This window comes from Aquarana catesbeiana, linkage group LG11 (genome assembly GCF_042186555.1).
Source record: "Aquarana catesbeiana isolate 2022-GZ linkage group LG11, ASM4218655v1, whole genome shotgun sequence".
In the NCBI taxonomy this organism is placed as follows: domain Eukaryota; kingdom Metazoa; phylum Chordata; class Amphibia; order Anura; family Ranidae; genus Aquarana; species Aquarana catesbeiana.
The window spans coordinates 102,541,890-102,558,713 of NC_133334.1; the positions used below are offsets into that span (position 1 = coordinate 102,541,890).

A 16,824-nucleotide genomic window follows, 5' to 3' on the forward strand; every position below is an offset into this window, starting at 1 on the left:
TTAACAGTTATGCCCCGTACACACAAGCGAAATTCCGCTAGCAAAAGTCCAATGTGAGCTTTTGGTCATATATTCCGACCATGTGTATGCTTCATCGGACTTTTGCTGGCGGAATTCCAGCCAGCAAAAGATTGAGAGCAGGTTCTCTATTTTTCAGTTGGAAAAAGTTCCTATCCGAAAATGCGTTAGTCTGTATGCAATTCTGACGCGCAAAAAAACACACATGCTCAGAAACAATTTGACGCATGCTCTGAAGCATTGAACTTAATTTTCTCGGCTCATCGTAGTGTTGTACATCACCACATTCTTGACGGTCGAAAGTTCAGAGAACTTTTGTGTGACCGTGTGTATGTAAGCCAAGCTTGAGCGGAATTCCTTCGGAAAAACCATCCAAGATTTTTCAGACGGAAATTCCGCTTGTGTGTACGGGGCATAAGAGTAAAAAGCTGGCCATACACCAGTAATTGTTGTTTGTGCGGAAATTCTGAAAAGTCATTTGTCTGAGCATTCGATCTTCCCATCACTGAGTTCATACATTTTGTTCAAAAGCTTTTAGCATTTTGTCCAGACCTACTACTTGAATGGAATCACAGACATTTAAAAAAGGTTTCTTTTGTGTATAGAACATGCGCATTAAAATATGTACGATTTTTCCCAAACAAAAACCACATTCACAGGTATATTTTTGTTCCATCCTGCTCCTGTGAATTTTCTCATCCCTACGGTCAGAAACAATTGTCATTTTGACCCCACTAACTATTAGAAAATTGATAAAACGTTTTGTAAAAAGATTTAAAACAAAATTCTACAGGCGTATGGCCAAGTTAAGGTCTCTGTGATTGACAATCCTCCCTTTCTCTGCCAAAAGTAGCCTTCTCTGTCCATTTTAAGAAGCAGCATGGCTTCTTATTGTCTATACAAGCCTAAATATGTACAGTATATACAGGGTACAAATCAGCAACGAGCAGTACCATTCGTATTTTGACCTGTACATGATGGCAGAAAGAAAACACAGAATACAACAGCTCCAGTACTTCCCTGTTGGTCCCTTGTCTTGTGAATGTTTTGATGCAGTAAGCATATTATTATTTTTCTGTCTGAAAGTTTATACATTGATCACTGCAAGCAGGAAGCTTGCAGTGCAGTAATTAAACAGTTCTATTAAATGTTTCCTCAAAATTTCTACTTGCAATATAAATGCACAAAAATGATTTGTACAGAAACTAATAACTGATTAAAAACCCTAATGCTGTCTGAGCCACAATCATGAAAAGGCTGCAAAATCTGAACTTACTTGTTGTTAGAGAAGTAGTAACAGTTGCTGTGGTGCTTGATAGGGTGGATGTGGCTGTTGTACTTTCAGTTGTAGTAATTGTAGTTGTAGGTGTAGTAGTAGTAGTAGTAGTTGTCGATGGTGTAGTAGTAGTAGTAGTAGGAGTTGTTCTCTCAGTGGTGGTTGGTGGTGTAGTCTCTGTAGTAGTCGAAGTTGTAGTGGTGGTTGAGGTTGTAGACACGGTGGTTGTTGTTGTACCTTTAGTTGTAGTGGGTAGCTCGGTGGTTGATCTACACCAATCAGGTATGGTAGATAAATCAGGTGTGGTATATGAATCAGGTGTAGTAGATAAATAAAGTATGGTAGATAAATCAGGTGTGGTAGGTAAATCAGGTGTGGTAGATAAATAAGGTGTGGTAGGTAAATGAGGTGTGGTAGATAAATGAGGTGTGGTAGGTAAATCAGGTGTGGTAGATAAATGAGGTGTGGTAGGTAAACCAGGTGTGCTTTTTGGGCCAGGTATCACAACGTTAACACAGCAGTAGACACTGATCTGATAATTGTAGCACACTGGTGGCATGGATCCAGCCTGGTCTTTGTTGTGACACACAAGGCCTGTGGAGACATCACAGGTCACTTTCTGCCCCAGCTGTTCCAGTGGTATATCTGGGAATCTGTCTTGTCTGCAGGAAATATTCTCTGGCTTTTCACACACCTCAAAACCAGCATTTCTGATGTTCTCATAGGTCTCATAATCCCCTCCATTTGGTGCGTATATCGGGTAACTGACATCAAACCATTCTGACCATGAACAATTCTTAATAACTACAGTTACTCTTGTTGAAGTTGCTTCAGGTGTGGTAGGTAAATCAGGCGTGGTAGATAAATAAGGTGTGGTAGATAAATGAGGTGTGGTAGGTAAATCAGGTGTGGTAGATAAATGAGGTGTGGTAGGTAAACCAGGTGTGCTTTTTGGGCCAGGTATCACAACGTTAACACAGCAGTAGACACTGATCTGATAATTGTAGCACACTGGTGGCATGGATCCAGCCTGGTCTTTGTTGTTACACACAAGGCCTGTGGAGACATCACAGGTCACTTTCTGCCCCAGCTGTTCCAGTGGTATATCTGGGAATCTGTCTTGTCTGCAGGAAATATTCTCTGGCTTTTCACACACCTCAAAACCAGCATTTCTGATGTTCTCATAGGTCTCATAATCCCCTCCATTTGGTGCGTATATCGGGTAACTGACATCAAACCATTCTGACCATGAACAATCCTTAATATCTATAGTTACTCTTGTTGAAGTTGCTTCAGGTGTTGTAGATAAATAAGGTGTGGTAGATAAATGAGGTGTGGTAGGTAAATCAGGTGTGCTAGTTGGGCCAGGTGTCACAACCTTGACACAGCAGTAGACACTGATCTGATAATTGTTGCACTTTGGTGGTATTGATCCAGCCTGGTCTATGTTGTGACACACAAGGCCTGTGGAGAGATCACAGGTCACTTTCTGCCCCACCTGTTCCAGTGGTAAATCTGGGAATTTGTCCCATCTGCAGGAAATATTCTCTGGCTTTTCACACACCTCAAAACCAGCATTTCTGATGTTCTCATAGGTCTCGTAATCCCCTCCATTTGATCCGTATATCGGGTAACTGACATCAAACCATTCTGACCATGAACAATCCTTAATATCTATAGTTACTCTTGTTGAAGTTGCTTCAGTTGCTTTAGTTGTTTTAGTTGTTTCGGTTGCTTTAGTTGTTTTAGTTGTTTCGGTTGCTTTAGTTGCTTTAGTTGCTTCAGTTGCTTTAGTTGCTGGAGTTGTCCAGTAAGAACAGTCTGAAACACAAATCATAATTATGTAATAACAGTTGTGTCTTTACATTACTGAACAATGTAGATCATTTAACTTCTGCATAAACTGGCCTGGATCATATAGAGAAAGATTTATACTAAACAGAAAGGTCTTTCTTTGACTAAAGCCAGCCATAGACGGTTTGAATCTCAGCCGGTTCAGCAGGGACCGGCCAAGATTCAAAGCATACATGGGCAGGTTGAATGTACCCAAGCTGCTCGATTGATAAACCTGGGTACAAACAGCTTTTCGGATTTTACATGCGATTATTGCAAGCAGCTATTATAGCTGCTTGCAGTAATCACTTTGTACTGGCGGAAATGGGAACACAATTGCTTTGCAGGAGGGATGCAGTTAGTGTTGATGGGGGAATCAAATGATTTTCTTTCCAGCAAGCCGTGGTTGCAGGAAACAAACTCGCTCCGTCTATGACTGCCTTTACTCTGGGACACGCCTGTCTCTACAATACTTAGTAGATCCCATGTTATTTCATTTACCTTTCTTCCAGCCTTTTCACACACCACACATTCATACAAAAAAGAGAAAGGGTTATAACACTATCCATACCAACTCTGCTACAAGGTTATCACCACAGACAAGTGTGGTCACAGGGATACAAGAACTATGATTACTGAATCTGTTCAAAGCTTTCTTTCTGTACTTTATGCCTTACTGTGTTTTCACTTCTTGTTCAGAAAATGATATGTAGTTTGTATATTGTACCTCTTTTTCTAATTGATGAAGTGAAGAAATTCCATAAAAGGTGCACAATCTAACTACCAAAAGTGTTATGTTACTCTAATCTTTTCATCTGATTTCTAAATGATTCATTTGTCCCTTTGAAAACACAATCTAAAGAAAAATGTAAATGTTTACTTAAAACCTTTCCACTTTAATGGCATACCTTTAGGCCCAGTTTTTGAGACTCTGTGCTTCTCTATGCAATGCAGACAGATCATGACTAGGGGGAGGGGCCAGCAGGATGCTGTACATAGCTTACTGTAAACATCATAGTACCCTGACTCAGTGTTTCTCTTAACCACTTCAGCTCCGGAAGGTTTTACCCCCTTCATGACCAGTCCATTTTTTTGGTAGTCACCACTGTGCTACTTTAATTGGTAATTGCACGGTCATGCAACGCTATACCAAAATGAAATTTATATAATTTTTTTCACACAAATAGAACTTTCTTTTGGTGGTATTTGATCACCACTGGGTTTATGAATGAAAAAAGACTGAATTTTTTGAACACAAACTATTTTTTTTACATTCTGCAGTAAAACATATCCAATAAAAAAAGTTAAAAATCTAATTTCTTCATACATGTATTCCTAAATGTATTCTGCTGCATTCCTTTAGTAAAAAAAATCCCAATAAGTGTATATTGACTGGCTTGTGTGAAAGTTATAGCGTCTACAAACTATGGTAAATGTTGACATTTTTTTTTATTTCTTGTTTTATACTAGTAAATAAGTGCCTGATCCCCTGCACTACTATGTGCGCACAAACTAATTATGCAAAAAAATGACATATAAAAAACTACAATGGAAGAAAAACGTGACCAATATCTATATTAGGGTCTGCCGCTGTATACCTGGTAGTGTTCTTATTGACTGTAAAGTGTGAAGAAAAGTGAGTAGATGGTCCAGCACTCCCCTATAGTTACTATAATAAATTACCATGATGAAACCACACTATATATGAGGCCCTATATATCACTTAAAGCAGATAAAATGTATGAAACTATGTACATAAATATTACAGACCAAATCAGTCAATGCTATAAAACGAAACACAACTGTGATACAAATATCAGTAATAAACAATAATGTACACAACCAATGGTTTTGTACACACTTGTTAAAACACAAGGCTCTGGGCTATGATTGGACACAGCCAATCAGCAGATCACAGCGGGAGTGGTTGGGGGGGGGGGACACTCCCTGGACCCTGCAGAAGAAAGTGATGTACAGCTATTCCGCTATGTCTGTACGAGCCGACCGCCCAAATGAGGTGGGCAGTCTGTATGTGGTTAAGAGACTTCAGGAGTAGGAGTTACATATATATCAAAAAGCCTTGATGGGTGGATGTCAGTCTGGATGAGTAAGTGCTGCTAGGCAGGTTATATATACATGCAGACTGCCCTAGGTAATGCCCATGTGACACTGAGCTTCAATAATTACAAAACTGAAATCTAATGAATGAAAGGGGTAGGTCGGGGAAATAAGGCTGGGGAGAAAAAGACTGGGTAAGTGTTAGTCACAATAGGTTCTCAAATGTGGCCCCTGCCATGTCCAAAGGGTCACACAATGGTATTTGTACTTAAAGAAAGATAGTACCTAGGTCTGTGTGTTAGAGCAATGTGCGGTAAAATGCACAATATTAACATGCGTAATGCAACTAACTAGTCTGAAAAGGATCTAATACAGACAGGGACGTAGATAAGGGGGGGTCAGGGGCATCTTGACGAAAAATACAAACACATGATGTCCCTCTCAGTGTTGGAGTGCAGTGCTACAGCAAGGGTTAATAGATCATTGGGCACTCGCCGAGCTCATGTTGTTCACTGCAGCGGGCTCAGACTGATTGACACAGTTCTATTCCGACAGGCAGCATTGAACACAGTGTGAACAGCACCTGTGGTCCTGCCTACCCCATGAGGCAGCTTTGATCACAGCGGGAGCGGTGCCCGTAGTCCCACCCACCTCACCAGGCAGCTTTGAACACAGTAGGAGCGACGCCCATGGTCCCGCCCATATACGGGCGCCTCTCCCTCTGTGCTCAGTGCTGCCTGGTGGTATAGAATTGTGTCAGTCAGTCTGAGGCTGATATTCCGGCAGTGAACAGAGTGCGCTTGGTGCGTCCCCAATGATCTATTAGCTCTAGCTGCAGCACTACACACGCTACACTTCGCCACTGAGAGGGACATCATGTGTTTGCATTTTTGCAAATTCCCATTGGCTTGCTTGCAGTGCTTCCCACCTTGGGCCTGTGGGGAGGAACTTTGCCTGGGCCCTGACTCGCAGAATGCAAGACTTGCATAGAGCAGACTTACCACTACTGTACTGATTCTGGCATTCTTTTGGTCATACTAGGTCGGGGGTCCCCAACCCCCAGGCTGTGTTTTGGTGCCGGTCCATGGCCTCTATGCAGCTGGGACGCAAAGGCTGCACTGTAAGAGGGGCGGCGGGCAAGCAGAGAAATAGCATCACTGCTGTTCTATCCTCATGTGCTGGTTTACAAGATCAGGTGCCATAGCGCTGGGATGAGGCAAAGAGAAGAGTTGTCTTTAAGGCAAGTGACACGCTGCATCTGGTGACAGGCGATGGTGGCAAGTGACACGCTGCATTTGGTGGCAGGTGATGTGACAGAATGAATAGCTTTGCCACTGCCTACTGGTCTACAAGTGTGATGGGCAGCCCTGAAGGCCAATATAAATTGTGCAATAATTAGGAAGCAGAGTGGGGAGCTTCAGTAGTATTGGGAACAGTGACAAAGCTTTGGAACAGCTTGAGAATTGGCCATAATGAAAAGATTTAGGAGGCTGTTGCAGGTATTAGCAGGTAACTTTTCTTCCTTCACCTCAGAGACAGGGGGCTTAACTTACTGAAGGTAAATAGGCTTTTCACTTTGCAAGGGAGTTTTCCTTAGCTTTGTGAATGAGGTGAAGCTGTGCTGCCCTCCAGCATCCAATCATGTGCAAGCAAAATTACTGTTTTTTATTTGCCCGTGTTTGAATTTTCTATGCAAAGTAGATTTTCACCACATTCACTTTTCTTATTTACGCCTAGATGATCCAGAAGAAGGCTAAAAATATAAAATGGCACTTATTTCTTTTTCAAATAATTTTTTTTTCTTAATCTCTAAAGCTGTCCATACATGGATCCAACATGGATCCAATACACAATGATATCATGAAGAAACAGCAGCCAGATTCACTATCTATCTATTTTTTAAGGTAAAAATGGAAAATGTCATCTTGCTTAGACGTTGATTTGTGTTTTCATACTTTACACAATGTTCAATACCATATTTAGTAGAAGTCTCAGTTAAAATGTAATTAAAAACACAGATCGATACTCAAAACAGATATTTGCGTCTGTCGGTCCTTTCGTTGTTTAGGATCCAGAAGTCCAAAAAAACCCCCAGTTTTTAATTCATAGTTTAGTTATTCATTCAGATGCCGCCTTCCCCAGTTTTTTTTTTTGCTTTTTACTAAAAGTAGTTGTGTGAATGTCAAATTTCTTAGAACTACTTTATTTTTTTTTAAAAATGCAGCCCCGGAATCTGAAACCCACCGAAAGCATAATTTTGAAAAAGATGACAACCTTCAGGATATCTAAAGAACCTGGACCTTTTTTTTAACCACTTGCCATCCACCCTATAGCAGTTTTACTGCTAGAGGGCGGCAGCTGTGGGCTGGATCACGTATGTATACACAGTATATATATATATGTATATATATATATATATATATATATACATACATATACGTGTGATTCTGGACTTATGCCGGAACGGGGTGCACTCGCACGGCTGTGATAATTCACAGCAGAAACTGATCTATGGATGCCGGGCACTCAATGTCCACCAGGACCCATGATCAGTAAAACACAAAGAACTGAGATATGCCTATGTATACAAGGCATATCTTAGCTCTGACAGGGGAAGGGATGTATTCTGTGCAGTGGCGGCTGGTGGTAAAGTTTGGGGGGATTCATCCTCCACCACCCCCCCTGCGGATCGGCCGGTCAGGTCTCTGCATCCCCCCAGTCAGACGGTCAGCAGCCAAGTACTAACCCCATCTATGGCGCAGGCTTTCTCTGGGCAGCAGCTTCACACTGTGTCCTCCTTCCTCAGCTTCACGGTGGCGCAGTTTCCCCTGCATGACGTCTGCTCCCTCCTCCTCTCTTCTCCTCCTAGGCCAATAGGATTGCTTCTCCTTTTGGCCAATCAGGAAATGGGTCTCAAGACCCGTTTCCTGATTGTCTGGGAGGAGAATCAGTGTGACAATAGCGAATATTCATTCATTATTGTCATACAACTGGATGGGCTTGGGGGCACAGTGCTTTGCGCCCCGAGCCCACCCTTTTTTGAAGCCTATTAGTGCCTCGGGCTCTAATCATGTGCTTAAAAAAAAAACCCCATTTGAATCCATGCGTCTGGCACCCTGCATGTAGATTAGGGGGCCAGATGCATGGAAAGGAGGGCCAACTCTACACTCTCTGGATCAAAGTCGCATCAAAAATTGTATAAAAGCATTGCAGGTACCTTTTAAAAGTCGCTGATCTTCAAAGTCGCATAGATGGGAATGGGTGCCATTGAAATCAATTGGCTGTGACTTGTCATGCGATTTTTTGTGTCCAAAGTCACAGGACAATTCATACTAGTGGAGCCTTAGTCTACCTTTGCACTATTGCGACCACAAAGTTGCACGATTTAGAGTGCGACTTTGAGCGCAGCTTTGATCCAACTTTACGCTCTCTGGATCAAAGTTGCATCAAAGTAGTGCAGGCACCTTTTACACGTCGCTGATTTCCAAAGTTGCATAGATGGGAATGGGTGCCATTGAAATCAACGGGCTGTGACTTGTCATGCGACTTTTTGTGTCTAAAGTCGCATGACAAGTTGCACTAGTGGAAACAGAGCCTTAGTGTGGTTGCCTGTACTATGATCATTGTAGACTGTGAGCTGAGACCCCAGAGCACTTCCACCTACACTGACAGTTCTCTCAGCCCCTCATGGGTGTGAATAAATAAATTCATCTCTAGGGTTCTGATGCCCTATCTTGTATTGATGCAAAAAGTGTGCAGAATATTTATGTCTATATAATGTCATTACATAGATCTTGCTTAATTGATAGGAGGACCTTTATTTTATACTAGGGTTTACTAATTCTAGGGTACCCAGGTACTTCTGTATAGATTACACTACCTGTCAAAGATGAGTTGGACTCTAAATGTAATTATTAAAGGCTGAGTAGTCAGGCAAGAATGTCACCTTTTATAAAGCATAGAAGCCTTTTCAAATGTATTTTCTGCCCAAGCCATCCCAATGTGCTTATCTCTCTTTTACCTGGTCCATGGCAGCTTTATATGTGCACCTTTCTGTTTAGAATAAAAATAAAAATGCTTTCTGATTCCACAACTTTCTGTAGATCATTTGATATTCCAGGAAGCTTCCTAGCCTTTCTAGCACTGCCATACCGCATCACAGAACAGGGCGTGTTTACCTGTCTGGACCACACCTCTGCATTACTATACCGCCTCTTGTTTTATTTCCACCCACTTTCCTACTTCCTTTTAAGGTGACCATACACTATACAGTCTGATTGTACAATCTCCTTTAGAGCTACCATCAGCTATGTACTGCAAGGGCCTGCCTAATTTGATACAAATTTAATAGAGTGTTCAGGTGGGTCCTCCTTTTTCATAGTTCGGGAAAATCTAAAAGAGATTTTACAGAGACTGTACAATCAAATTGAATAGCGTATGGCCACCTTTATACAAGTAAATAGGAAGGAGTAGACAGAGAAACTCAGCTGTCAAGCCCCGATCACATCTCTGTGTAGGGGGACCATGGATGTAAACATAGCAATTTCACGTTCAGGCCCCATTCACACCTAGTGCAGTTGGAGTACATATTTATTGGCTTGTTTTTCCCACAACATGCATAGGGCAGCCCATTGCTTTCAATGGACTACCCAACATGAGGCAAAGTAGCATATGGGACATTTTGGCGTGTTGCAATTTGCACTTTTTTACTGCGTATTTTGCTGCGCTTATTGCTCATAATTTCATGTAGCAAAATGTGTGCTTGCTTCTATGTTTAGGGTGCCATTGACAATTAATGGAACCGTAAGCATGACTCGTTAATTTTAGGTGTATAAAGGTGGCCATACACTATGCAATCTAATGGTACAATCTTTGTACAATCTTTTTTAGATTTACCAAAACTATTTAATAGGAAGACACATCTATCTATCCAATCATTCCATATCCAATCAGACAGGCCCTTGCTCTACATAGTTGATGGCAGATCTAAAGGAGATTGTACAATCAGATTGTATAGTGTATGGTGAGCTTCAAAGACCTCCAGGGACACACTTCTCCTGTTTTCAATACTACAGCTCTGCTCCACATAGTCTGTTATGTGTTCACTCAGCCCCTGCACACTCTGTCAAATGAAAGATGTATGCAAGATGAAGGTAAGGTACAAAACAATTGATGGTTGTGTATTTAGTGAGAATAGAGCTCACTGATAATGATTGCATTGGAGAAGCATGAAACTACACAGGTTGGAGGGAGCAATCTCATAGAGGAGGAGGGCAAATTCAGGATGGGTGTTAATGAGGTCAGCTGGTGAACTTCTTCCTGAGACCCTAACAGTTTTCCCTTCCCAAATACCAAATACCAGGATGGGTAATGGAGGGGTTTCTTTAGGAGACTGGAGGCTGAGGTTATGCCTGTCCTAGAAGATAGAGAATGCTTTCTCTTTTCTGCAACAGATGAACATTATTGGTATATAGGTACAAAGGGAAGCTGGAATTGAAAAAAAAAGGTGAACAGGAAAAAAATACCAACATGTCCTGGAATGTAGTGGTGATGAAAACCAAAAGCAATACTACATTTCATTCCCAGTGTTACTATCCAGGTATATCAATAACACATGTTTTAATGAAATAATGTAATATTTCAGCTACAGGAAACTGGACCTATGCCAGGGAACTGTAACCAGTAACATCTTTAGGATTATTGCAGAATAAAACTCTTCTAGCACTCTTTAAATCTAATACAGAGACAAATGTCCTTTGTTATTTAAAGTTCACCATTTCTCATTGACTAATTTTGTTTTTAATTTACTGGTACAACTTGAAAAACAAAGTTTACTCACCTGTAACCATAGAAGTTGATTTTCCAGTAGTTATACGTGTAGTGGTGGTAGGAATTCTAGTAGTAGTAGTAGTAGTAGTAGTGGTGGTGGTAGGAGTTGTGGTGATAGAAGTTGTACTAGTAGTAGTAGTTGTGGTGGTAGGTGTTGTAGTAGTAGGAGTCGTGGTGGTAGTAGGAGTGGTGGTAGAAGTGGTGGTGGGAGGAGTTGTAGTAGTGGGTGTGGTGGTGGTGGTAGTAGTAGAAGTTGTAGTGGTAGTAGGAGTTGTGGTGGTAGGAGTCGTGGTAGTTGGAGTTGATGACCGGACACACACAATCTCACAGCAGTCCATTCGGACCTTATAGTTGAAGCACTTCTGCCAGGGGGTGTCAAATGGAGCTTGCTCACTGTTCCGGCAGATTAGCCCATAAGATACATTGCAGTGAACTTTCTGTTGTAACTCATCCAAGCTGGCTCCATTAGCGCCTCTGCACTCAATATTCTCAGGCACACTGCAGAATTCGTAATGTTTTCTTATCTCATCATAGGTTTCAAAATCTCCATCGTTCGGACCATCTGGCTTGCTGACATCAAACCACTGGGTCCATTGGCATACTTTTTCATAAACACAGGCTGTGAAGGACAAAGTATAAAGGTCATTTCAAAAAATGTACACTGTTTATTTAAAATATGTGTTTGATTATCACATGCTCTAATGTTTTAGTACATAGTTCATTCACATCCGTTTCTACCCTTTATAGCGCTGACCTAACTTATCCGTAGTGTTCATGGCTGTGTCTGTTTAGTAGGTATGCTGATGAGCTTAGATTGGTGTGGGGTGTCCAAGACTGGCTTAAAATTGTGTGTTGGGTTTCAAAACATAATAGTTTTTTTGGGGGGGTAATTTCCAAATTTAACAAGCTAAAACAATGCTGCCTAAAAGGTTTGTATGGCATGTATAAGGTGAGGTGATTGTAGTCATATTAGCAGTCATCCCAACCTGCAAAAACTCATTTCAGGGAGGTGGCGCTTTGCGCCCACAACCCCCAGACACCCCCCCCCCCCCCCGCGGCAAAATATTTTTTAACTCACCTTTTTAATATTTTTCCACAGTGCTTATGGAGAAGGGGGTGAGTGGTATGTGGCAGTGGACGGTGGCAGTAGTTTTTTATTTTTAATAATTGATTTTTTTACAATTTAATTTGTTTGTTAATTTTTTTTCACAATGCTTTTTGGGGGGAGGGGGTTGGGCCGTGGACAGTGTTGGTAGGGCAGGGGAGAGTGGTGTTAGTAGTTTATATTTTTGGGGGGGGCTTTTGTGAGATGTCAGCATATACACTTGTTAATTTTTTTTACTTCAAAGTAGATTTTATATATATGTAAATATATATAAAGTAAAAAACATGACACATAAACAAACAATGTGTATAGGTGTGTATATATATATATATATAATTATTATGCTGTGAGGAGGTGTTTTTCTTAAGAAAATGGTCGGAGACTCAACACAAGAATAACGTTTGTTCTCTAGCGTTTGAGAATTCTCCCATTAAAATCAATGCAATTTGGTCCACCACAAAATGGCCGCCAGCCGGAGCCCTAAATGCAAGGACAGCTTGGTTAGTGTTGATGGGGATGCTAGGAGCGGAAGCTGTTTGCAGAGACGTCTGCGGGGACAGAGCCGGTCTTCACAGCTGTTCCCCCCTCCCCACAGATCATTCCCGGGAGATCGGGAGCCGCCGCAGAAATGTGGGAGTGTCCCGCATCTTGCGGGAGACTTGAGATGTCTGTATTAGTGAACTTGCAACAAGAACAAGTGAGCACTAACACTTAAACTTTGTGGACAAATTGTCTGGGTGTTCCCTTCTTCTTGGTCGAAGCAATATGGAAATAAACATCTCAGTATACTAGCAGAATCCTTACATAAGAACTTTATGGGAACAAAACCATCAGTACAAGCATAAACAGTACATCCTACAATACATAAAAAAAAAAAAAAACATGTAATTATGTACTTCTAGGAACCACATGCAGTCCTGCACTAGAAGGGATAAGAAAGATAATCAAACAGCTGCGGTCCATCATAACAGAAGATATATTGCAATATTGCAAAATCTCCAATGATGGCCTTCAGGCAACCACCCAACCAATAAAACTGCAGGAAACTTGATTCTGATTACAAAGATGCAAACAATGGGACCAAACCTTGCAACAACAAACACTGCAAACTATTTAACCAAATCAATCAACTAAAAAGGGTCACACGTGCATGTTCCTTCAGTATTACAAGATCATAAAGTTGTTCCTCCAGTAATGTGGTGTACCTCATTCAATGCAAAAAAAAAAATGCAACTAAGGCTGCAAGGTCCCTTTCACACAGGGTGGATTCAGCTACAATCAGCAGTGGATCTGTGAGCTGATCCCTTGCTGATCGGAGCGAGCGGGACGGTTGTCACATGCGTGTCTGCTCAGTTTTTGCAGAGCGGACATGGACAGATGCTGCTGAGCTCTATGGACAGCCAGGTGTAAATGGACCCCACTGTCTGTTTACATCAGGCTGCATGCGATCTGGTCCACCAAAATAGACGATGACACAGCCCTTAGCCCTTTTTATAGTGCACCTGATTGGACCCAGAGGTAGACGAGTGTAAACAGACACAAGTCTATTTACACCCAACTATCCACAGGGCTCCATGAACCTTCTGATCAGCTCCGCCTAAAAAACTGACAGGCAGACCTGATCGGAAACCACCACCTGAAAGGGGCATTATAGTGGCAAAACAGGATAGGAGTTACAAAAAAGAATTAATTTACACAGGCACAGCATAAAAGAAAATAACAAAGATTATTGTTGCACACCTGTGGAACATCATTTCTCACAACCAGACCACTGTATGGAAGGCATGAAAGCTTTGGTTTTTAAAGGGAACTTTAAGAAAGGGGAAACTTTTAAACTATGAATTATAATTCTATTTGACACATGAGACACATGAGATAATGGGCTAAATGGGGACCTCAGTTTTCTAAATAACTATCAAACAGTTTTATGACAATTCTCACCTCTGACTCTTACTTTCACCTCTGATTCAATATCCCACTTGATTCCATATTTTAACTGATTTCCTAGTTAACATTTTGCTAAATCTTTGTGTATTAATACTATTCGGACCAAAAAGAGGGGAACACCCCAAAAAGCTGGCCCTGAAAATTTAATTTTTAATGCAAATTTTAAAAAAGTATCATGGACAGTAATCTGTTGTTTCTAATGCATATATTTAAATTCTAGAAAAACTGAAGGCGCACAACTAAAATTTTTGAGTTTGTATGTCACATAGTAGCTCTTTATTCACACCAGCTTGGTCCACTGTGATCCTTTAAATGCACACATGTCAATGTGCATTGAGGTTCCCTGCAAGTGCATTTGTTCTAGATCTGAGGGGAAGCTTTGAAATGAGGGAAAGCTCTACTAATTTCTATCATCCATGTGCAAGCAAAAATTATGTTTTTTTTTTCCCTTGCATGTTCCCTTCAGATATAGAGCAACTGCACTTGCAGAGCACTTAAAGTGCACAGACTATTTGCCTTTAGTAAATTAACCCCATTGTGTCACATGTTCACAAGCATTGCATTAGGGCAACCTATTCATCTGAATGGGCTACCAACACATCCCAGTGAACCAAAAATGATGCATGCGGCAACTGTGGCAGTGTACCATACCACAACACACATGAGCGTGTTGCTGTGCATGGTGCTACGCGGCGATGCTCATTCAGAAAGGTGCTCTGGGGTGCTATAAGAATAAAGCTTTATTTAAAAAACATTATCATGTGGCACATGCACGAAGCAACCAATGGCAGTGTTTTAGGCAAACTCCACTCTCTCACTATTCAGTGCCAGGACATAGATGGGCATAACCTAGCATGGTCCTCAACACCTTCTTAAACCCCTAAACCTCTGCCCTTCCACATGGCACTGACAAAAGCAAGGGGGAATGCTCTGGCGCCGCTGTATTAAAGAAACACTGGTCCGGGTTGCAGGTCGAAAGATGCTCATTAACAAGAGCAGCCGCTTCCCCAAGGTCCATTTCCACCGCACAGAGGGATGAAGACAGAGACAGCAAGGTGAGCTGCCCTGCCCTTCATGGGGACATCAACACTTATGCAGACCTACTAAATCAAATACACAAAATGCTCCAGAAGGCACTCTAATCCACATCAAAAGAGATTTCTGAGCTCCTCACAAGAGAAATTAAAGAGCTATCCCAGAGAATGAAGGATTTGCAGGCTAGGATGGGCGACGCTATAGTCTCCATATAGCACATGGCAACGAACTTGAGCAGTTAAGGGATGAAAATGCTACACTCCACTACAAACTAGAGTATCTGGAAAAAAGATCCTGCAGATCTATTTTGTGTTTTAGATGTATCCCAGAGACTGTAATTGATTTGCAGTCTACCATTATGGCTCTCATACAAGAGCTAACACCCTTAAATTCCAATTGACTGCTTGGAGTTTTTGAGAGAATTCACAGAGCACCGTTTAGGAAGCTGACCTCGGGCCCAACACGAGATATTATCGTGAAGTTTCTCTTCTCTTTTCTTCCAAACAAAGCATTCTCCATGCCCACAATAAATCCCATATTACCTTCCAGGGCTACGATTCTCATATGTACTCATTGAGCCTTGTAGGGACTGTGAGAGCCGAGCCTCTTAGTAGAGGGCCTGGCTTGTCTGGTCCCTGTTTTGTATCTTGTAAGTGGTGCAGGCTATTCCTGCACTGTTTATATGGCAATTACGGTTCATGATTTATATATGTTTTACGTTTTGCCTGCCCCTCCTTCCTCTCCCCCTATTGCTATCCCACTTACTCAATCTATGCTCATCTTACCCCCTTCTCTGTAACTTCATTGCTGGCCTCTGCCTGTCATATGTTGGATCATGAGGTTGTTAACGTATAGCCAATCCCATAGTATGCATACTTTGGCTCTTTACATCCCAGTCCACTGATGGTTACCGTGGGAGGAACACTGTAACCCTCTTTTTTTGCCCCTGGGGAGACACCCCCCTCTCTCCATGGACACAGTACATTGCTAGGCCTTGAAACCTGATTTTTGGTTCCCCTTTTTTATTTTTTTCTGTGTGTGGTACAATTTTTCATGTTAATTTCTATAACAGGCTTATTTCCTTTCTTTCAATTCTTCCTCTACCCTCCCAGCTATTTCCCCCTCTCACCTCCCTCTCCCCCGCTACCTCTCAACTCCTGCTGTAGGTACCACTTCTTTATGCAATTCCACTAGCCTGTCTTTCCATCCATACCGCAGCGATTCTTAGAGTACTTAAGGGACTTAACTCCCCCAATAAACGCACTATGGTGTTCCACCAGTTGCAATCCATGAAAGCCGCTATTCTTTGTCTCCAAGAGACACATTTTTGACAATATTTAGTCCCAAAATACTTTAGTGCTAGATATCCACAGGTATTCCAGGCCAATGCCCAGGTTCAGAAGAAGGAGCTACTGCTGCCATCCATAGCCCTTCACAATTTTCACTTATCCAGAAAAGCAAAGACCCAGCTGGGTGGTACTTACATGTCTGCTCCAGGATAGGGAAGTTACCATAGTATCCTACTACATTCCAACCAGCTCTCTTTTTTCAGGCACCTATTGCAGTTGGTTTGCAAACATCAACAGGGTGTTCACTTCTTCTTTGAAGATCCTAACTTGGTCTCCCTCAACAGACAACACATCTTCACATTCTACTGGCCCAGTATTCCCTAGTTTACTACTGGAGAGAGTTACATCCTACCACTAAGGATTATACTTTCTAC

General features: G+C 41.7%; 1 protein-coding gene across 1 annotated transcript in view; it reads right to left on the reverse strand.

The window, feature by feature from the left end:
- Nucleotides 1–16,824, reverse strand: part of LOC141112208 (uncharacterized) — a 148,853-nt gene that overhangs the window by 58,732 nt on the left and 73,297 nt on the right. The window contains exons 30-31 of the mRNA XM_073604803.1: nt 11,025–11,633; nt 1,295–3,115 (exon numbers count right to left, since the gene is read on the reverse strand). Coding sequence (XP_073460904.1) covers nt 1,295–3,115; nt 11,025–11,633 — 2,430 coding nt within the window. The remainder of the gene's footprint in view (nt 1–1,294; nt 3,116–11,024; nt 11,634–16,824) is intronic.